The sequence below is a fragment of the Hyperolius riggenbachi genome, chromosome 2 (assembly GCF_040937935.1).
Source record: "Hyperolius riggenbachi isolate aHypRig1 chromosome 2, aHypRig1.pri, whole genome shotgun sequence".
NCBI lineage: Eukaryota > Metazoa > Chordata > Amphibia > Anura > Hyperoliidae > Hyperolius > Hyperolius riggenbachi.
Genome location: NC_090647.1, coordinates 489,305,164 through 489,328,106, shown reverse-complemented (window position 1 = coordinate 489,328,106; position 22,943 = coordinate 489,305,164). Strand labels below are relative to the sequence as shown.

The 22,943-nt window shown below is 47.2% G+C and overlaps 1 protein-coding gene across 2 annotated transcripts in view; it reads left to right on the top strand.

Moving 5' to 3' along the window:
* The window catches only part of LOC137544930 (interferon-induced GTP-binding protein Mx3-like), a 91,827-nt gene that overhangs the window by 31,481 nt on the left and 37,403 nt on the right, over window positions 1-22,943 (top strand). For both annotated transcript variants that reach the window (XM_068266026.1, XM_068266027.1), the window contains 3 exons: window positions 7,501-7,696; window positions 10,320-10,457; window positions 15,577-15,731. In XM_068266026.1, the coding sequence (XP_068122127.1) occupies window positions 7,501-7,696; window positions 10,320-10,457; window positions 15,577-15,731 (489 nt within the window). The remainder of the gene's footprint in view (window positions 1-7,500; window positions 7,697-10,319; window positions 10,458-15,576; window positions 15,732-22,943) is intronic.

The following is a 22,943-nucleotide window of genomic DNA, read 5'->3' as shown; positions in this document are numbered from 1 at the left end:
AAACGGAATTGAAACCTGTACAGGGAAACTTGTTACAGCTGCTCCACACTGCTGCCCCCTTCTCTCCTGCCTGTCACACTCAGAATAATCTGGCTGCCGTGTCAAGATACCAGGTGATTGGCCTTTCAGTTCCCAGTAGTAGAAGCAGCCAGACACTGAGCCATTGTGCCCCCCCCCCCTCAATGCCTATGCACGCAGCTGACGTTGCAGAGCTGCGCGCATGAATCCTTGAATACAGGCAGCATTGGGCGGCTTCTGGACCGTGGGAAACATTACACTCAGCTTCTCACCTGTGCGGCTGCTGTGTTTGAGGCGCAATCGCAATGTGAGTGGGCGGGGCGAGCAGGGATGGACATCACGCTCCCTTTGTTACAATTTGGTAGGGTACATTCAGAAAGCCCGCCCCTGCTTTTGGCGCTTGTAGGCACGTGCCTACAATGTTTAATGGTAAATCCGGCCCTGGTCACACCAATCTGGGCTATCTATTAACCTTAACATAATTGATCACTGAACATAGATATTACCCCACAGCTCACAGTTTTTTAAAAAAAATCTATCCATTGGGCTATTTAGCTTGGCTATCATGCGTTCATATTTGAAATTAGTGTTGGCAATTTGCAAGATCTCTGCAAGCTCAGGGGTGGTTGCATCCCTCCAATGACTTTTTCCTTATCTTCTTTCTCGAGGCGCTCCCTGCCTCTGTAAGCTTCCTCCAATCAGAAGCTAAGCTGCGATCCAGCAAGTACTTCTCTTTGATTCCTATTGGTATTGTTACTGTTATGGTGGCCATACATGGTACAATTTTTTCATAGAATCTTAACATTTCTATGTAGTATAAGGGTAAATTAAGTGAATATACTGAAAGGATAATTTAGGCAGTTCCCTTATATTACATAGAAATGATAAGATTGTATGAAAAAATTGTACCATGTATGGCCACCATTACAGTTATTATTCTGTGTAGTTCCACTGTCAGTTGTTTGGAGTTTTGTACTGGCTTTTTTCTTTTAAGCATTATTAAAGTGTAACTGAGTAGAAGCTCGGGTACACACTACCAGACACTTACCTAAAGAAAGGGAGGCCTCAGGATCTCATTGAGGCTTACTTCTCTATACTGCTGTCCCCCGTCGCTGAGGACGCCCCCCCCCCCCCCCCAAGGAGATTAGCTGCAATTATTGTAATTCAAGACTCCGCACACAGTCTTGCAGAAATAACGTGCAAAAATGTATTGTCCCGTCACATACACATGCAATTGTATCTTACTTGTTAGGCCTTACAGGTCAGACACAATTGCATGTGTATGTGATGGGACAATACATTTTTGCACATTGTTCCTACAAGACTGTGTGCGGACTCCTCTTTCGAATTACTATATTGAGGATCGGGGCCGCGTGGCTGCTCTACCACAATCATGGCCGCGCAATAGCCAACTGACCTCAGCCGTGCATGCCCAGTTAGCCGGAGCCTTCGGGCTCCATGCTACTGCTCATGAGCGTGCTTGCGAGGCTACAGCACAGCGATTTATGCGGAAAAGGAGCCATGGGCTCTGTTACCGGGCACTACAGACAAGAGAGGGGAGCCTCAATGGGATCCCGGGGCTTCCCTCTCTCCAGGGTAAGACCTTTTTTTGAACCCAAGCTTCGTCTCAGTTTCACTTTAAGACCCCATACAGGGTCACTTCTTGACTAAACACTTAGAGTACTTAAAAATAATTTCCAAAATGCGGCTTTATATTCAACCCTATTAACCCAGTTTGTTTAACATGTCTTCCGCGAATAAAAATGTTTTGAAAACAAACATGTCAAATTTGGTTCTCAAGTGGTTTCCCGACATTGCATTATGTTTGGCCCACTCTAGACCACCAGGGAAGCTATACTTGAGGTGAAGCCATAGATCCCCAGGCAAGCCATATGGGGGAGGGAGGGGGAAAGCACTAGACACCAGGGAACAGTATACGGAGATATGTTGGCACTTTATAAATTATTAATAATAATAATAATAATAGTCATCATCGTGGGGGGCACAAGATACCAGAGAACTGTATAGGGGAGTGGGCCACTAGACACCAGGGAACTGTATAATGGAGGCAGGGGGTCACTAGACACCAGGGAACAGTGTAGGAGAGGGAAGGAGGACCACTAGACACCAGAAAACAGTATAAGGGAGGGAAGACTAATAAACACCAGGGATTTGTATAGGAGAGGGAGTTAGGTCCACTAGACAGTAAGGAACTGCATAGGAGAGGGGGAGGCATTAGACACCAGGGAACTGTATAGGCACTAGACACCAGGGAACTGCATTAGTGAGGGAGGCCATTCAACACCAGGGAACTTTATAAAGGAAGGGAGGTGGCCACTAGACATCGTAGTTCACTGGTGACTTGGAACCAGTGTTAAATTTCGGTCCATTCTGTGTTTAAATTTAATACCCCCGATATAGACTAGTGCCCCCCCCCCCCCCCCACACACACACTCACATGTGGTTACAATAAGAATAATAGACAATGAATATGTATGGAAAATAGATTGCCGTCCCCTATAAAAGACGGTTGGTGACATGAGTTATTCAGTGTACAATGCAAGTTGTTTTGGAACAATGACGGCATTTTTTGTCAATAGACAAATGCTATTGTCTACAGTATTACTGTTCATACTAAGCAGAGCACGCTTTCTGCAAGCAGATTGAAGAAAAGCAAACAAAACCTGAGGTGGCTGTCTCTTGACTGTCTCAAAACTGATTGGCTGGGTTCTGGTGACTGGCCATTTGCACATCTCATGCGTCACGTTTTCCTCACCACCTCTTCTCCAAAGCCACAACTCAGCTTTTTGGGAATTCAGTTCACAAAAAGTTTAGACTTCCTCCACTGTGCTTCTCAAGAGAACCTTCCTGCTAGATGGTAAGCCAGTCCTGTACATGTATGCTTGTCTGCACATGAGAGGGGCTTCTCTTTCGAACCATTTTGAACTTATTTCATTTTACGAAGTAGGACTTCTGAATCTGTAACTGAGGGCAAGATCTCTCATGGATATTATTGCTATACATTATTCATTGTCTGCGGAAGCACAGGCAATGCTGTTGTGCCTGATATGCAATGGCCATATGAAACTGTGATGTGGCTTCATTGTGGAATGTTTAACCCTTTGCGTACCAGCAGTCTCTGGCCCCTTAAGGACCAGAGGCCGCTGGTACCAGAAAACGGCGCCTCCCAACGAATCGCCGCAATACCCTCAGCTCTCGCTGGTCTTGACGCCCTCCCATCGCCGCAGGCCCCTCTCTCTGCCATGTCTATGACGCCAGAGTGGTGTCCGCTGGTCAGAAGCCGCTTTCATTGACTCCTGACGCTGTCTATCAATGTAAGCCAATGTGATTGGCTCACAGTGATAACGCGATCAGGAGCCAATGAAAGCGGCTCCTGACCTGCTCACCAAGCTCTTCTGTCTTATAGATGACAGGGCAAATGAACTGCGGCGGCGGTAGATCGGCGAGATCGGCAGTAGCGGTGGGGAAGGAGAAATCTATGTCCTTTTAGAGCCGCGCAGCAATCTTTAGGACGTAGATTTCTACCAACACAGTCTGCAAGCGGTTAAGTTGCAGGAGTTCTATAGTCATGGTCAACAGTTTTGAGAATGGCACAAACACTGGTTTTCACAAAGTTTGCTGCTTCCGTTATTGTTTAGACAAACAAGACAAGACTGGCGGATTCAAAGCTAGCCAGACTCAGGCTAGCCTGTAGCCAGGCACGTGCAGAGGGGCGTGCTCTGGGTGCCCAGGCACCCCCCCCCTTTTTAAAATCAGCAAAAAAGGCCCCTCTGATTGCGCAAAATAAGCCCCGCCCCTACCGCGGTAAGCCCCGCCCACCCGCGAGAAGCTCCGCCTCCGCCTGGGGCACTTTCAGGTGAAGAGGCCTGGATAGGAATCCTAGTGTGGCATACTGACCTCACCCTCCCCAAGCACCCATAGTGACTTCTCCCTCACCCACAGGGACCTCTCCATCCACCTAGCACCCACAGTGACTTCTCCCTCCACCTAGCACCCACAGTGACCTCTCCTTCCACCTAGCACCCACAGTGACCACTCCCTCCATCTAGCACCCACAGTGACCTCTTCCTCAACCTAGCACCCACAGTGACCTCTACCTGCACCTAGCACCCACAGTGACTTCTCCCTCCCCAGCACCCACAGTGACCTCTCCATCCACCTAGCACCCACAGTGACCTCTCCCTCCACCTAGCACCCACAGTGACTTCTCCCTCCCCAGCACCCACAGTGACCTCTCCATCCACCTAGCACCGACAGTGACCTCTCCCTCCACCTTGCACCCACAGTGACCTCTCCCTCCACCTAGCACCCACAGTGACTTCTCCCTCCCCAGCACCCACAGTGACCTCTCCTTCCACCTAGCACCCACAGTGACCTCTCCCTCCACCTAGCACCCACAGTGACCTCTCCTTCCACCTAGCACCCACAGTGATCTCTCCCTCCCACAGTCACCTCTCCCTCCCACAGTGACCTCTCCCTCCACCTAGCACCCACAGTGACCTCTACCTGCACCTAGCACCCACAGTGACTTCTCCCTCCCCAGCACCCACAGTGACCTCTCCATCCACCTAGCACCCACAGTGACCTCTCCCTCCACCTAGCACCCACAGTGATCTCTCCCTCCCATAGTGACCTCTCCCTCCCACAGTGACCTCTCCCTCCACCTAGCACCCACAGTGACATCTCCTTCCCCAGCACCCACAGTGACCTCTCCCTCCACCTAGCACCCACATTGACCTCTACCTGCACCTAGCACCCACAGTGACCTCTCCCTCCACCAGCACCCACAGTGACCTCTCCCTCCCACAGTGACCTCTCCCTTCACCTACCACCCACAATCACCTCTCCTTCCCCAAATCTAGCAGTGATCCTGCCTACCCCAGCACCCACACTTACCTATCCTTCCCCCAGCACCCACAGTGATCTTTCCCTTCCCCAGAGGCTACCCTCCTGTCCCCTGCAGCACTTACAGGGACCTCCCATCCCAAAAGCAGCACCCACACTGATCTCTCCCAACACAGCATCCACAACTACTCCCTCCTCCAATAACTACAATGACCTCTCCCAGCACCCACAGTGACCTCCCCTTCCTCCAACACTCATACTGACCTCTTCCTTTCACAGAACCCACAGTGACCTACCCTTCCACCAGCACCCACACTGACCTCTACCTCCCCCAGCAACCACACTGACCTCTACCTCCCCTAGCAGCATCTATGCCATTCATAGCAGTACCCACAGTGACCTCCCACTCCCTGCACCCACCGCAATCCCACCAATATTCAGCACCCACATTACACTCAACCAGTAACCCCCACTATAGCAAGCACCCAGTACTTGCACCAAGCAACTTTCACCCAATACTTATATCCGACCTCCATATGGCACTTAGTACTGATCATTGGGAGTCCTCTGCCCCCACTTGACCACCTGTATAACACTAGACTGCGAGCCAGGGCACTGAGGATTGCAAGTAACCTCTCTCACCCAGGCCACCGTTTTTTCACCCCACTTCCACTGGGTCGGAGACTTCGGGCCATCCCCACCAAGACCACCAGGCACAAGAACTCTTTCTTCCCGATGGCCATTAGCCTCCTGAACTCCCTTAACATCCTACCACCCTCTATCAGCGCCCCACCGCCTGCATAAGAGCGGCAGACTTTGGCTGTGTATATCTAATTGTTGATTGTATATTCGTGTATGCTTATATTTGAGTATGATTGTGTCATTCTAACCCTTTTCCTGCCTTTCTTTCTATGTACTGCTCCATTGTGCCAAACCCAATTCCGGGCTTGACCCAGTCATGCTTTGCGAAATAAAATTGATTCTGATTCTGATTCTACTTGCATCATTCACCCTATAGCTGGCACCCAGTACTCACACCCACTTGGCACAGTACTTGCACATTATCTGAACTCACATAAACCAGTACTAGCCCCCTAAGTACCTGCACTCAGAATCCACATGACACACAATGCCCACCCATAGCTAGCACCTAGTGCAGGCAATGCACCAAGTATTCGCACCAATGTACCTGCACCCAACACCCACATGTTTCATCTGCAGTAGTTCCAGTTGCACTAAGCCTCCACTTGGTGCCCAGCACAAACACCAAACACTCACATATGACATCTAGTACTTGCACTCAGAACTCACAAGGGCTTGAGTAACTGCAATCAACACCTACATGATGCTTGACACCAACCCATACAGTCAGAATGCACATGACACCCTGTGCCAGCACCCAGAACCCACATGGCACCCAGCATCTGCCTTTAGCACTCACATGACAACAAATACCCCACTAGCCATCACCCATTACCCAGATGTTACCATGTACTCGCTCCCAGTACCCACTTGGCACTCAGTATTAGCACCTAAGACCCACATGACACCCTGAAACCCCCAGATTCAACACCCACATGGCACAGTACTCACACAGCACAAAGTTCCAAAGCCATTATATGCACCTAGTACCCATCCATGGCCAGCACTCAAATAGCAACCAGTACCCACCCTTGGTCTGAACTCATATGAGACTCAGTACTCTCCCATGACACACATCCAGACCACACATGGCACTCCCTACTCACTCATGTCCAACACTCACATGGCTCCCTGTACCAATTAGCAATCACATGGCACCCACTATTGTTTATCACCATCTGCTACTCATTCAGCACCCAATACAGCATACCATCCACTGCAAATAAACACCCAATACAAACTGGACCTTGGTACCCACAGCAGCTTGACACGGACTGTACTTTGGCACATCGGCACCCACTGCAACTCACCACAAACTGGACCTTTGCATCTTACCACCCACTGCATCTGTGCACCCACTGCACCTTGGCACTTACTGCAGTTTTGCATCTACTAATGCTTAGCAACCACTGCATATTGGCAACCACTGCTTCTTTGCATGAAAAGAAGCTTGGGTGCTGATCTAGAGGGACAGTCTGCCTGATACTTCTATAAAGGTGTGTGTGTGTGTGTGTGTGTGTGTGTGTGTGTGTGTGTGTGTGTGTGTGTGTGTGTGTGTGTGTGTGTGTGTGTGTGTGTGTGTGTGTGTGTGTGTGTGTTGGTGGTGGTGGTGTTAAGACTGCCTAGTGCTTTCTGGAGAAGGGGTATTACATACACAATTTAGCACGATTTATCGATTAGGGCCCCTTTTTCAAATTTGAGCACCCCCCCTTGAGAATCCTCTGCACGGCCCTGCCTGTAGCTATGGTGTTTTGGTAATAGGCACTAAGCTATAGTATAGCTGAGCACTCGGTTTGGCTGTGGGCTCCTGCAGTTTGTTGTCGTCAATGGCACTCGAGAGTCCTACAAGTGGAAAGTGGAGCTACATGCAGATGACAGTACTAAACATAGTGCCACATAGTGAAATATGACACTAAAGAGAAGCTTCTGTGTGTAAATATATAATAAAACTATTTTATCTCTGCATTTTTTAAGGCACAGCCTGATATAATTCTGACTCAAAAATATGAGAGTCAGATCCGTCCTTGTATTGATCTTATTGACTCGCTGAGGTCGCTGGGGGTGGAGAAGGACTTGGCCTTGCCGGCCATCGCTGTCATTGGTGATCAGAGTTCAGGGAAGAGTTCTGTACTGGAGGCTCTGTCTGGAGTGTCTCTACCCAGAGGCAGTGGTAAGTTCTTCTTCTATATGGGTAGATTAGAATCTCGTTCTAGAAAACTCTGATATCGTAAACCTATAATTATAGTAAACTCAGTCCCCAGGTCTCGAACTATGAGCCTGTATGAATATACTGATGGTGCAGAGTTGTCTATACACACAGATAGGCACCCAGTATAACAAGTTAGAACTCTTTACTGAAGAAAAACATCAAGAGATACATCACACGCGTACGTACAAAAAGGGCGCCCGGACAAAAAGGGCGCGGGGTGTAAACGCTAATTAATCATTAATAGCGTTTATAAAAATAGTGTGCTATATTTCGTTTACAAATAATGTTTTACAAAATTATGAATCATTAAATAATGTTTATGAAATCGGCAATTGTGAAAACGTTAATCTTCCCTGTTTCAAAAGTGAAACTTATAATTACGTTTATTAAAAAAGCGATAATATATGTTTAATTGTTATAATTATATATTATTGTGAATAACCTTCATTTATGGTTTGTTCTTATAATAAAATCTGAAAATATTCTTTATAACGATGATATAAATATAACTACGTTCGTAATAAGTGTTGTAAAACATTAGTAAGTATTACTAAAATTTTACTAAAACAATACCCAAGCCTACTCTCACACAGAACCCTCCCTGTACCTATCCCTAACCCCTAGACCCCCCTGGTGGTGCCTAAACCTAAGACCCCCCTGGTGGTGCCTAAACCTAAGACCCCCCTGGTGGTGCCTAACCCTAAGACCCCCCTGGTGGTGCCTAAACCTAAGACCCCCCTGGTGGTGCCTAAACCTAGGACCCCCCTGGTGGTGCCTAAACCTAAGACCCCCTGGTGGTGTCTAAACCTAAGACCCCCCTGGTGGTGCCGAACCCTAAGACCCCCCTGGTGGTGCCTAACCCTAAGACCCCCCTGGTGGTGCCTAAACCTAAGACCCCCCTTACTGATCGCTTTATTATGTGGATAATAATGTTTTACTAATTGTGGCTGCAAAAAATATATTGGAATTTACGTTACGTACTGATCGCTTTATTTTGTGAATAATAATGTTTTACAAACAGTAAGGGATAAAACTTTAAATAATGTTTTAATTAGTTAAATAAGATAAATATGTTTAGTATTTTTATAAACGTTATTCGGCACGGGTGCATTTAATAAACGTAAATCACCACAAGCACAGTTATAAATCATTAAAAATCTCCGGGCGCCATTTGTAAACGTTATTTATCTCCGGCGCCCTTTTTTCCTGCTCAGCGCCCATTAAACGTTATTTATTATGAGAGTGAATGGCGGCGCCCTTTTTGTCCACTAGCTGCCTGCGCCCTTTTTTCCCGCTTCCACATCACACACCACCATCAGGTAATGCAGCTCACTTAGAACAGAGAGGAACAGAGTGAATACAGGAAATCACAATACCATAGAGATCTTCACATCATTCTACAGACAGTGATATCTTGTGGTTGCTCTACTATACTGCAGTTTAAAGTAATTCTGTTAATACTGCCAACATATACAATGTATGCCGACTCCTGATATAGTAAACTTCTGATATAGTAAAATCTTGGCCAGGTCCCTTGGAGTTTACTATAAAAAAGATTCTACTGTAGTACAGCCACACAGAGATGTATGTGGCTATTTGTGTTTGTTTTCCATGGGCTTTCTGGTTAAAAAACAGGATGGGAAAAGACACGATTTATCTAAATACTGGATATTCTCACAATCATCATTAATAACAAATATATGTTCTACTGTAGTCTTATAACAACCATAACTCCTAAGATCAACCTGTTACTTTTATATTCTGTGGTGATGCAAATGTGACGAAGACCATTAGGCTTGATTCAGATGGATGCTTCCCCGAACGACACAAGCGTCATTTTAAAGGGATCTACCGCCATTCAATTTCTCTGAATGGGAGCTTTTTTAAAACAACAGTAGATCCCGTTGTCTCGTCTCCTCTTGGACGTTGCATGTAGCTGTCTACAAGTCGGTTTCTTTTATTGGCTACACTGCAGCTGTCACGTGAATGACATTAAATGTCTTCAAACAACTTTAAAAACTTTAGCATTTAACGTTGAGTGTCTGTCTGAACCAAGCCTTAATTTGCTGGGACAAATTGAGTAAAATTGCAAGACTAATGCTGGGCATACACGGAGTGATAACGCGCCGGTATCGAGCCAGCGGCTCGATGCCGACGCGTTCCCGCGGATCGATTCCCGCTCGTCCCCGCGGGCACTTCTTTATCTGCGCTTCGTTTTTGCCCATTGTCCGCCTGCGGGGATCGAGCCAGGAATTGATCCACGCGGTGATCGGACACGTCGTAAATTATCAATCGAGCCATCAGCTGCTCGATTGATAAGGAGCAGTCGGGCCGTGTATGCCCAGCATAAAAGCTTGGGAAGGTCATCAAGGGGTCATCAAGCACACTCCCAGTGAGCTGGGGATAGGGTTAAACTGGGCAATAGCTCAGGGCCCCAAGCCTCCTAGGGGCCCCACATGTCAGGGACTGGAAAGGTTACTGGTTTGTGTGGGGAGGGGGTGACTGCACATGGAAAACAAGGGGCACAAGGAAGCTAAAAACGATACATCCAAATCCAGTGACAATGATTGTATTATTTCTCCAGGTATTGTCACGCGTTGTCCTCTGGAACTTAAATTAAAGAAGGCCACAAAGGATTCAGGATGGTATGGCAAAATAAGCTTCCGTGACCAATTTGTGGATCTTGAAAGCCCAGCAGATGTAGAAAATGAAGTCAGAAGGGGTAAGCACTCTTTATGGTTGTATGTAAATATACACTCACAGGCCACTTTATTAGGTACGCCTTACTAGTGGTGTTGGAAACATTCCTCAAAGAGTTTGTTCCATATTGACATGATGACATCACTCAGTTGCAGCAGATTTGTCAGCTGCACTTCCATGAGGAGAATCTGTCGTTTCACCACAGCCCAATGGTGCTCTTTTAGGTTGATGTAACTGTGGGGACCATAGCCATAGCCAACAACAATGCCCAAATAGGCTGTAGCATTTAAAGAGGAACTGTAACATAAAAAGATCCCCTGGGGGGTACTCACCTCGGGTGGGGGAAGCCTCCGGATCCTAATGAGGCTTCCCACGCCGTCCTCCATCCGTCAGGGGTCTCGCTGCAGCCCTCCGTGGAGTCCGGGCACCGGTGACGTCAATATTTACCTTCCTGGCTCCTGCGCAGGCGCTCTGACGGCTGTCGGCTCCGAACTACACGGAAATACCCGATCGCCGTCGGGTCCGCTCTACTGCGCAGGCGCAAGTTTCCTGCGCCTGCGCAGTAGAGCGGACCCGAATGAGATCGGGTATTTCCGTGTAGTTCGGAATGGAAAGCCGCCACAGCGCCCCCGCTGGAGCCAGCAAAGGTAAATATTGAAATGACAGTCGGCACAGTCGCCGGCTGTTCGGAGGGCTGCGGAGAGACCCCCGTGGGACAGAGGACGGCGTGGGAAGCCTCATTAGGATCCGGAGGCTTCCCCCACCCGAGGTGAGTACCCCCCAGGGGATCTTTTGAATGTTACAGAGTCTCTTTAAACAATGCTCAATTGTTTAATTGGTACTGAAGGGCCCAAACTGTGCTGAGAAAATTTCCCCCACTACATTACACCACCATTTTTCACCTGAACTGTTGACTAGAGTGACCATATTTTGATTTCCAAACAAGAGGACGATCACAACAGCATGTGGGCATGGTCATGGGCGGGGCCAAACATACAAGACCTTAGCAGTGTGCTGTCCAACTTCGCGGGATTTCCCCACAAAATGCAATGAGATTGGCAACAGATTTCCCCACAAATGGAATCAGATTGGCAGCATATTTCTCTACAAATGCAATGAGATTGGCAGCCTATTTCCCCACAAATAGAATCAGATTGGCAGCATATTTCCCGACAAATGCAATGAGATTGGCATCAGATTTCCCCACAAATGCAATGAGATTGGCAGCAGATTTCCCCACAAATGCTATGAGATTGGCAGCAGATTTCCCCACAAATGCAATGAGATTGGCAGCACATTTCCCCACAAATGCAATGAGATTGGCAGCACATTTCCCTACAAATGCAATCTTATTGGCAGCACATTTCCCCACAAATGCAATCTTATTGGCAGCACATTTCCCCACAAATGCAATGAGATTGGCAGCACATTTCCCCACAAATGCAATCTTATTGGCAGCACATTTCCCCACAAATGCAATCTTATTGGCAGCAGATTTCCCCACAAATGCAATCTTATTGGCAGCAGATTTCCCCACAAATGCAATGAGATTGGCAGCTGATTTTCCCACAAATGCAATGATATTGGCAGCACATTTCCCCACAAAATGCTCTTTCCCCCATGCGGCGTGTGGCTGCCTAAATATACCTCCCTCGTTCTCCCCTGCGGTGCAGCTGCCACCGCTAACGCACCTCAGCAGTGAGCAGGAGATAGGAGTCAGCCACACCAGCCGCAGCTGCCACCGCTAACACACCTCAGCAGTGAGCAGGAGATAGGAGTCAGCCACACCAGCCGCGCGCCATTGAATTAAAATGCAGCAAGTGACATCATCGGTCACGTCCAGCATTTAAAGTCCACCGTGTGGCTGCAATGCGCCTGTCTGGCTGGTTCCCATCTCCTGCTCACCGCTGATCTGATGTGTGTTAGCGGTGATGAAGAGCCGTTTTGGGAGCCGAACAAGCTGGCTCTTTGGGAACCGAGCGGCCGAGCCAGAAGAGCTGATGCTTACAGAGCCGGAATTCCCATCACTAGACTGAGTCTCAGTCTAGTAGATTGAGACTTAGTCTAGTGATGGGAATTCCGGCTCTTTAGAAAGCATCGGTTCTTCTGGCTTGGCCGCTCGGCTACCTTTAAAGAGCCAGCTTGTTCGGCTCCCAAACGGCTCTTTACTACCCGGACATTTCTAAAACCCGCCAGGACGCCCCGGACAGGTCGGAAAGAATGGACCTGTCCGGGCAAAAGAGGACACCTGGTCACCCTACTGTTGACACAATGCAGAATGCCAAATTTTGATCCTACCATCTGAATGTTGCAACTGAAATCAAAACTTAATCAGACCAGGCAATGGGTTTCCAATCTTGTATTTTCTGATTTCCATGAGCCTGTGCAAACTGTTGCCTCAGTCTCCTGTTCTTAAAGAACAAGTGACACCCATGCTAACCCAGAAATAAAATATACACATATATAAGTAGATAAATTCAACTTCTACTTACATAACAGATGTATTGCACTGTCCACATAATGATTCCTGTGAATTCTATAAAGGAAAAGCAGAGAATCCTATTATAATTTCTAGACAGTTTCCATCTTGGTTACCTTTGAATGAAGCTAATCCTGACATCATTTCCTCCCTAACTCTTTTTTTCTCCTCTTGCTAATTGGGTATTCATTACCCTCCCTCCTCCCAGAGTCTTCAGACACTCCCACTGAGGTCTATACTAGGAAGTGCACTGTCTTATGTCATTAGAAGGAGGGGTAAATAGCGTACGTTAAAAAGGGGCGCTGGGAAAAAAGGGCGCCGGGTTTTTAACGATAAGCATGGATAACGTTTAAAAATGTATTGTACTGTATTTCGTTTAAAATTAATGTTTTATAAAGTTATAAATCATTAAATAATGTGCATTAAATCGGCAATTGTAAAAACGTTAATCTTTCGTTTAAATAGTGAAACGTATAATAACGTTTAAAAAAAAAAAATTACTAAGTAACCCTCCCTGTACCTACCCCTAACCCCTAGACCCCCCTGTTAGTGCCTAACCCTAAGACCCCCCTGTTAGTGCCTAAACCTAAGACCCCCCTGTTGGTGCCTAAACCTAAGACCCCCCTGTTGGTGCCTAAACCTAAGACCCCCTGTTGGTGCCTAAACCTAAGACCCCCCTGTTGGTGCCTAAACCTAAGACCCCCCTGTTAGTTTTTTCGTTTAAAAATAATGTTAAAAAAATGTACTGTTTTTCGTTTAAAAATAATGTTTTAAAAAAAATATTGTACTGTTTTTCGTTTAAAAATAAAATTTAAAAATGTATAAATCATTAAATAATGTGTAATCATGAGAAACAGTAATAAAACATTAAGTCTCCGGGCGCCGCTTTTAAAACGTTATTTATCTCCGGCGCCCTTTTTTCCTATCGGGCGCCCATTAAACGATATTTATTATAGGAGTGAATGGCGGCGCCCGATTTGTCCACTAGCCTCAGGCGCCCGAATTTACTGTTTCCGGGTAAATAAAGGGAAGAGGAGGAATATATTATAGATAAAAAAGACCCCCCAGCATGCAACTGTTTGTTAATGGCAATTAAAGGGCCAGTGCTCCTAAGGTATGCGATAACACCAAACCATAGCAGCAGAAACAGTTTTGAAAGTTTCAAATGCAGGATTAGCATTTTTATCAATTAATACACTCAGACCAGTTGCTGTTGAAATTAGATTTTTATGGTGACAATCCTGCTTTAACTGACAGGAGTAACACCTGGTGTGGTCTTCTGCTGCTGTAGTCCATCTGCTTCAAGGTTAAAGTATTGTGTGTTCAGAGATGGTATTCTGCATACCTTTGTTGTAACAATCTCCTTGAACCAAACTGCTCATTCTCCTCTCAACTCTACAATGCATTTTTGCCCACCCAACTGCCACTTATGGGATATTTTCTCTTTTTCGGACCATTCTCTATGCTTGAAAATCCCAGTAGATCTGTAGTTTTGAAATACTCAGACCAACTCTTCTGGAACCAACAACCCTTGCACCCCGTTCTGATATTGTGAGACTTTGAACTTTATCAGCTTGACTTCACCACGTGTAGATGCCTAAATGCTTTGACTCGTTTACAGTGAACCTTCCTTTTCTGTAATGTATGCTACCTTTCCTTTCTGTTCCATTGTGATTCTGAGGTGCAAGGCAACACCCCAGTGTGATACAGGCCATAATGGACTTGATCCATCAAGCTGCGCTGCTATAGCAGCGCAAGTTAAAAGCCACCAGCGCAAGTTAAAAACAGCACATGCACACTACACAGGGTAGTGCTGCGTAGTATTTGCTCCCAAATTACGTCCGCTCCTTCCTAGTTATGGCCCCTCCTTGCATCTACCGCGAGATGTGAAGTATCACAACTGCAATACTTCACTAGCATGGCCTGTACTACGATGCATGCACTGTATTTAACTTGTGCTAGTGGCTTTTGCTTGATGATACCAGAAGGCTGAGGGTGAGTATATGCACCCTATGGAAAGAAACACAGAGACAACAGGAGCCCAGATGGTGCAGTACGTCACAGAGATTAATGAATAAATCTAAATGGTGTTGAAATATTACTCGCAAAGGTGGGTTGCAGAAGGGCAACTGACCACTGCAGGCAGGTGGAGATGCACAAACCCGACTCCACTCGGGGTACCAGGAGACCTGGCAAAGGTCGTTCTCTTGAAAAAACTCTTACACACTGGCAAACTAGGTAGTGGCAGAGTCCACCAGTGGTCAGGTGTAGGAGCACCCCACGAATAGGGTGAGACACAGTAAAAACGGGGTAAAGAGGCGCCCAAGGTGAATAAAATACATTAAAAGCAACTAAAATATGAATAAATGAGGTGACTTACCTCAATGATGACACACCCATATAGGAATGGATATTTATTAGTTAAAAAAAAAAGCACAGGCAACGCGTTTCATGGGAACTCGCCCACTTCCTCAGTCCAAATAAAGTGCCACTAAATGCCGGTTGTCGGATTCAAGGCGCCTCAATACTTCACTAGCATGGCCCGTACTACGATGCTTACGCTGTATTTAACTTATGCTAGTGGCTTTTGCTTGATGACTCAAGCTGAATGTCTGTCTCTTGATAGTTAAGGTTTTTGCTAATTTTTCAATTTTTTTTCCAGCCCAAAACCGCATAGCTGGCTCAGGGAAGGGCATCAGCGATGAGCTTATTACCCTGGAAATTGTGTCTCCCAAAGTCCCCGACCTGACATTGATCGATCTCCCCGGAATTACTAGGGTTGCTTTACCTGACCAGCCCCCGGATATTGCACAGCAGGTTTGTCTCATGGCTTGACCACCAGTAAGGTCCTCCAAGGGCTAATACTTCTAATAGTAATATTACTATTTCTACTACTACCAATATTACTACTGCTACTACCACTCAAATTTTGGTGAGACTTTTCTATACTTAAAGGGAACCAGAGACAAGGGGAACCATAAAAATGGAAAAAAAATTATACATACTTGGGGCTTTCTTCAGCCCTATAAGCCTGGATCGCTCCCACGTCGCGTTTCTCCGCTGCCTCTATCCGCCGGTACCGGGTCCCGTAACTTCCGCCGGACGTGGGCAGTTTTCCACATCCACAGGGACGGAGGGTCTCTGTACGCATGCACCTGAGCAGTACGGAGGGAGCGCACTGCGCTTGCGTCGACTGGCCCTGACTGGCCAAAATGACGGGACCCGATACCGGCAGCTAGAGGCAGCAGAGAAAGGCGGTGTGGGAGCGATCCAGGCTTATGGGGCTGGAGGAAGCCCCAGGTATGTATAAATCTATTTATTCTTCGTCTCTGGTTCTCTTTAAAGCAAACCTGAACTGAAAATAAAATAATGAGATAAACTGTTGTATCTATCCTACTTAGTATCTATTGTATCTATTGTATCTTTGTAACTTTGTAACTTTGTATCTTGTAGTAACTTTGTATCTATTGACTTAAAAAAAATCATTCAGGTTTATTTTCTGTTTAAAAGCCAAAAAAGTAGGTTTAATGTTTATTGTGTCAGCTGAATTACACAACCTTTCACACAGTCTGACACAGTTTAGAGCCACACTCTGAAGTATTGGCCTTTTGCTAGGCAAGAGTTTCATGGCTGTAATTAGTTTCCAATGAGGATTATGCTTTAGTTAACCAGGTCCAGACTAGTGAGAAACTACATGCCTACACTTGCAGGTGAAACCTGCGCTGCATTACCCTTTTTTTACCGCAAGGGGCCGCAAAAGCAATGCAAGTCAATGGAGCCTAGCACACTTATTTCAGTCCATTGTGGTGTGTGCCAGAAGCTTCCAATCCGACACAAGGACTGCAGTGTGTCACTGCAGGCACCACGCTTAACGCGTGATGCAAGTCTACAGGCAACAGGCATAGTGTAAACGATGAAGCACGGTGCGTTGTGGTGTGCATAAGTGGACCGACCGGATTCCCAGTGATGTTCTTCCTGCCCAACAGAGAGCATGTCACTGAGCGGGGGGCGGTGCTATGCATATGACCCTGTAGGCGCACTCTGCCGCAGCATCATAAGATTGCAATTTTTTGCGTTGCGAGGTGGGATGTGGCAGGAGCTTTGCATCACAAACAAGTGTAAAACAAGCCTAAATGTTTAACCCTTTCAGGCAGAAAAAGAAAAAAAATGAGCACAGCCTGGTTATATGCAGTAATGGCACTGTATACACGTTAACTTCATCATACCACATGTCCATTTAAAGTAAACCTGAGGTGGGGATTATTAGTAAAAAAACCAAAAACAATGCTACCTGATCCGGGGCCTGGGCAGATCAGGTAGCTGCAATTACCGCAGCTCTCCACCGCTCCTGTGGCCTGCTAGCGCTCACGTTCATTTTTGTGACCCCTGGGGAGGCTGGGGGAGCGGCTAGGGGAGTGGCCAGGGAGACAGAGCTGCCCAATGGGAGCTGAAGAAACGCTTCATAAATGCCCCCAGTGGGCATTTAAGCAGACAATACCTCTCCTCCCTTCCCCTTGAGATTGGCAACAATCGCATGGCGCCAATGATGGGGAAGGGGGGGGGGGGGGGGCAGAGGCATGTCCTGCAGTAGGGAACGTGCTTCTGTGTCTCATCTGCCCCTCCTCTGCTGCCTCAGGTACACTTTAAAGAGAAACTGTAGCCACGGATTGAACTTGAACTGTTTCCAGCTGCCAAAAATGCATCATCTCTTTCTACAGACATCACCTGCCAGCAGTAAAGATGTCACCATGTGATACATTTCAGAATGTAAATCAGGGTGTAACGATTGCGGAATCGTCTCCGTGGTCAGCGCACCAGACGTGCGCTGACGCGGCGGATTTCCTCCACAAGCGCATAATTGAGGAGACCCAGGCTAGGTGCTATGCACCTGCAGAGGGAAATTCCTGTCGGCAGGTGGAGCTGTGGAGTGCAGAGGAACAGCTCCTCTGCCCTACCACACACGCCAGACAGGAATTGTACGAAGGGAAGAAACGCAATCGCAAGAGAAGCGATTGAGAGTGAGCACAGAGACAGATTGTGTGTGTGTGCATAAAATTAGTCGCCAACCCGCGACTGTGCACACACCACAGCAGATAAGAAGCAGGAACGCGATCGCGAGAGGTGCGATCGCCAGACGTGACAAGGTACAGCAAGGCGGAGCACGAGAGTAACAAAGGCACAGCAAATAATACAATAAGGAAATACGGAAAATAACAAACGCTAGCTAACCGCGAACACCGCACTCATTCGCAACAGTGCACGCGGTTATGCGCTGTCTCCATAGAGACAAGCACGCCTAACTAACCATTAACAGACAAACATGAAACAGAGGACGCGAGCGCTTGCTTAACGGTTACCTCACCGAGCCTCCAGCAAGCGCAGCAGACAAGACAGACACACGAAAACAGGGACAAGCGACAGAAGGATCCCCAGCGCTAGAGAAAAGTGGCTAGCGCGATCCCAGAAGACAGAACAGAAGGATCCCCAGCGCTAGCGAAAAGTAGCTAGCGCGATCCCAGGAGACAGAGTAACAGAACAGAAGGATCCCCAGCGCTAGCGAAAAGTGGCTAGCGCGATCCCAGGAGACAGAACAGAAGGATCCCCAGCACTAGCGCTAGGGCGAGTGCGATCCAAACACACGGCAGACAGAACAGATGAGGTAGGCAGAAACAACCGCTGTTCCAACCTACACTCCAGACTCAATCAGAAGGATCCACAGCCGCTAACGCTAGGGCTTGTACGATCCAAACACAAGACAGACGGAACAGGCAAAACAGATAATACAACCTGACTAGACTAGAAGGGGAGCCTAAAGCAACCCCCAGGAATTAACTATACTAGATAGCAATGGCTGACACTCCAGCAGTGTCCATCAGGAACAGACCATGGAAGGGAAATGTCCAGCAAAGCATTCTGGGAGCAGAATGCTTTTATAGTGCCAGTCATCAAAAGAAGGCAGGTAACGGATTTGCATGACTAATGTATGCAAATCCCTCAGCAACACAAGCTGCACAACTGACAGAAGGTCTCCTTTCCAGAGTCCTGCAGCAAGCAAACCTAAACAATGGTCAAAAGGCTGCCTGCCTGCGCAGGCAGCTGAGCGGATTCTCACAGTACCCCCCCTCCTAGGGTCGAATTCCAGACGACCCTCAAAACTGATATCTCCAAACCACTTTAACAGAAGACTCATGAAGGTCGGACCAGCCCGACAAGGTCCAATTCCAGAGTCAGTCCACCCGAAACCGACCTCATCGGAAACAGAAGCCACCGAAACATGCCCGTCAGCACTACTAGTCTCAGCGTAACACCCATCAGGACTGTGGATACCAGAGAAGAAGCCATCGACACCCTCCAGACAATACCCACCACCTTCCAAGGAGCGTCCGAAAATACCAAACCTGCCACAATACCTGTTCGAAGTGTCCCTTACAACACAAAAGCCACCGTTGATCTTATCCAGGGTACCAAGCAAAATCTGTCCCGGAATCTCCCAGAACCTTTTGAAGCTCCACAGAGATCCCAAGAGGGTAGAACAATCACCAGGCTCACATGGAGAATTACCAAGAACCCCCATGGAACCAATGACAATTCCGGATTCAGAATTACGAGGACACCCATCAAGATCAAGACTTTCAGGGACCACTTCTGGGCATGCAAGCAGGCAGGCCATATCAGAGCATGTCTCCACCGAGGAAGCATCTGAGTACGCTGGTAACCGAGGCACACTTGGGCTTTCTGGGTTACAGAGCACACTGGGGTACACCAGCACAGGAGAAACCTCAGGACATGTCGGGGAACTGCCAACCTCAGAGTCCGGCACGTCAAGACCAAAACCAGTACCGGGCAAAGAATCATCATGAGTGGAGGTCACAGGCACTGGACTTTCAAAAGAAGACTCGGATACAAATTCAGAAATTTCTGTGACAATAATATCATCATTGACTACACAGGCGTGAAGCTCCATCAGAGCTGAAAAGGTAGCCAGCAAGGCAGCAATGCCTACTGAAGTGGGCAACACCTCAGAAGGACTTGGGGGGCAGGAGACGTCTCCTATAAGTTCTGCACCCTTTGGGAGGAACTCGGAGATCTCCAGGAGGTCAGACAGGACCTCAGGAACATCCTTTTTCAAGTTTCCTAAGAAGGATTCTGAACTATCCATGTTACAGGGCAAGGCTTGAACTTTATTTTGTAACCGGGCAGATGTCCCAGGGAAGGTTCCACCATAAACTGAGACTGAATTTCATCATCAGGACAGGGATACACAGAAATATCTAGTGAAACTAACTCTGGCTTTCTGAGTTTCGTTTCACTGCAGGGAAATTCCTCCATAGCAGTCAAACCAGACTGCAATTCCAAAATAGCAGAGAAACAGGTAACAATGGTTGCAATACCTAGACGAGCCTCTAGGGACACTGCAGGAGATTTTAAACAAGGTAATATTGACTCATCCAGATTACTGGGTGGAGAGTCAGTACTTACTTCAGAATCAGACTCGCAAATGTCAATGCGGGTGGACATAATGTTTTTATTCATGATACAGGGCAGGCTCAGAGACATCTTCTCTGGACAGAGCAAACGTGCTTCAGTATCAGGTTCACAAAACCAAAGTGCTGTCTCACTCTTAGACTCGGCCAACGATGTCGAATCCGAGGAGACAGAACGCAAAATTTGCGAATCCTCAATCGCTTTAGGTTGCGAAACCGAACACTCCAAAGACAGGGATTCTGAGGTCTCCAAGCTGGATTGCTGGATCTCAGAAACGCTAGCTGACAATGTACCTTTACAAACGTCACCTGAATGACATACACGTAGTTCATTCAGAATCATTTTCCACATACAAATCAGCGGACTCACAAAGTCAAATTCACACCCCTTTTTTTCTCTTAAGGCGGAAGCATAACTTATACATGCTCTCAAGACAGATTCACTTCTGGCAATGTAGTACTCACAAAACGACTCTGAATCGTTTTCCAATTCATACGCCAACGCTTCGAGCTGTTTTTTCTGGAACGGGGGCTCCCATTCACACCTGACTAGGTCTGAGCATTCATACTGAACCATGTTAGGGGAAGTTGTGACAACAACATGAGGAATCATATTAATTTTACTTTAGAAACTGCATAGTTTGGGAATTTTCCCCATAGCAAGATCATAGATGGAGGATCTTAAAGTAGTACTGAGAGAAGAAGATCTGTTTTTACATGACAAGGGATCACACAAATCATTGACAAAACTGACACACTCACGCCGATCACAATCGACAGGAACATCTGAGAAACCGGCATCAGATCGCACAGATTTAACCTCTAAACAAACGGGAGAAACTCCATCAGAATTCACGCAGGTGTCCACAGTCGAGGCACACCCATTCATTTCAGGTCGCACAGTGTCCAAACTCACTTGCTTTACCCCAGAAAGACAGGAATAATCATGTGACAATGGTGTCTCTTTATTGGAAATAATTGGTTGGTGTGTGTGCAATTCGTCCAAAATAGTCTGCCACACATAAATCACCAGATCCACATCACACTCATCACATTCATCAGAATCGATCAAAAGGTACATAGAGTCGAGACAATCATTTAGGTCATCCGCGCTCTTTGCGATATAAAAATCGCAAAAGGCTTTCCAATCGAAATCAAACTCTTCCAACAAGGCCCCAATCTCCCATGAGGCAAATGGCGGTTCAAACAACCCAGTATCTAGGTAATCTCCATATGGGTTGGGGTCAGGAACGAGGACAGACTTTTCAACTGCTTTAATGTAGTGTGCGATCCTACCTATAATAGGATCCACATATGCCTTTGCCTCAGGCAATGACATCTGAACAAAATCGAAGGTTCCCTCTGCCCTGGGAATTTTGGTTTGGCTGGACATTCTGTAACGATTGCGGAATCGTCTCCGTGGTCAGCGCACCAGACGTGCGCTGACGCAGCGGATTTCCTCCACAAGCGTATAATTGAGGAGACCCAGGCTAGGTGCTATGCACCTGCAGAGGGAAATTCCTGTCGGCAGGTGGAGCTGTGGAGTGCAGAGGAACAGCTCCTCTGCCCTACCACACACGCCAGACAGGAATTGTACGAAGGGAAGAAACGCAATCGCAAGAGAAGCGATTGAGAGTGAGCACAGAGACAGATTGTGTGTGTGTGCATAAAATTAGTCGCCAACCCGCGACTGTGCACACACCACAGCAGATAAGAAGCAGGAACGCGATCGCGAGAGGTGCGATCGCCAGACGTGACACAAGGTACAGCAAGGCGGAGCACGAGAGTAGCAAAGGCACAGCAAATAATACAATAAGGAAATACGGAAAATAACAAACGCTAGCTAACCGCAAACACCGCACTCATTCGCAACAGTGCACGCGGTTATGCGCGGTCTCCACGTGATAAGCACAATAGAGACAAGCACGCCAAACTAACCATTAACAGACAAACATGAAACAGAGGACGCGAGCGCTTGCTTAACGTTTACCTCACCGAGCCTCCAGCAAGCGCAGCAGACAAGACAGACACACGAAAACAGGGACAAGTGACAGAAGGATCCCCAGCGCTAGAGAAAAGTGGCTAGCGCGATCCCAGAAGACAGAACAGAAGGATCCCCAGCGCTAGCGAAAAGTGGCTAGCGCGATCCCAGGAGACAGAACAGAAGGATCCCCAGCACTAGCGCTAGGGCGAGTGCGATCCAAACACACGGCAGACAGAACAGATGAGGTAGGCAGAAACAACCGCTGTTCCAACCTACACTCCAGACTCAATCAGAAGGATCCACAGCCGCTAACGCTAGGGCTTGTATGATCCAAACACAAGACAGACGGAACAGGCAAAACAGATAATACAACCTGACTGGACTAGAAGGGGAGCCTAAAGCAACCCCCAGGAATTAACTATACTAGATAGCAATGGCTGACACTCCAGCAGTGTCCATCAGGAACAGACCATGGAAGAGAAATGTCCAGCAAAGCATTCTGGGAGCAGAATGCTTTTATAGTGCCAGTCATCAAAAGAAGGCAGGTAACGGATTTGCATG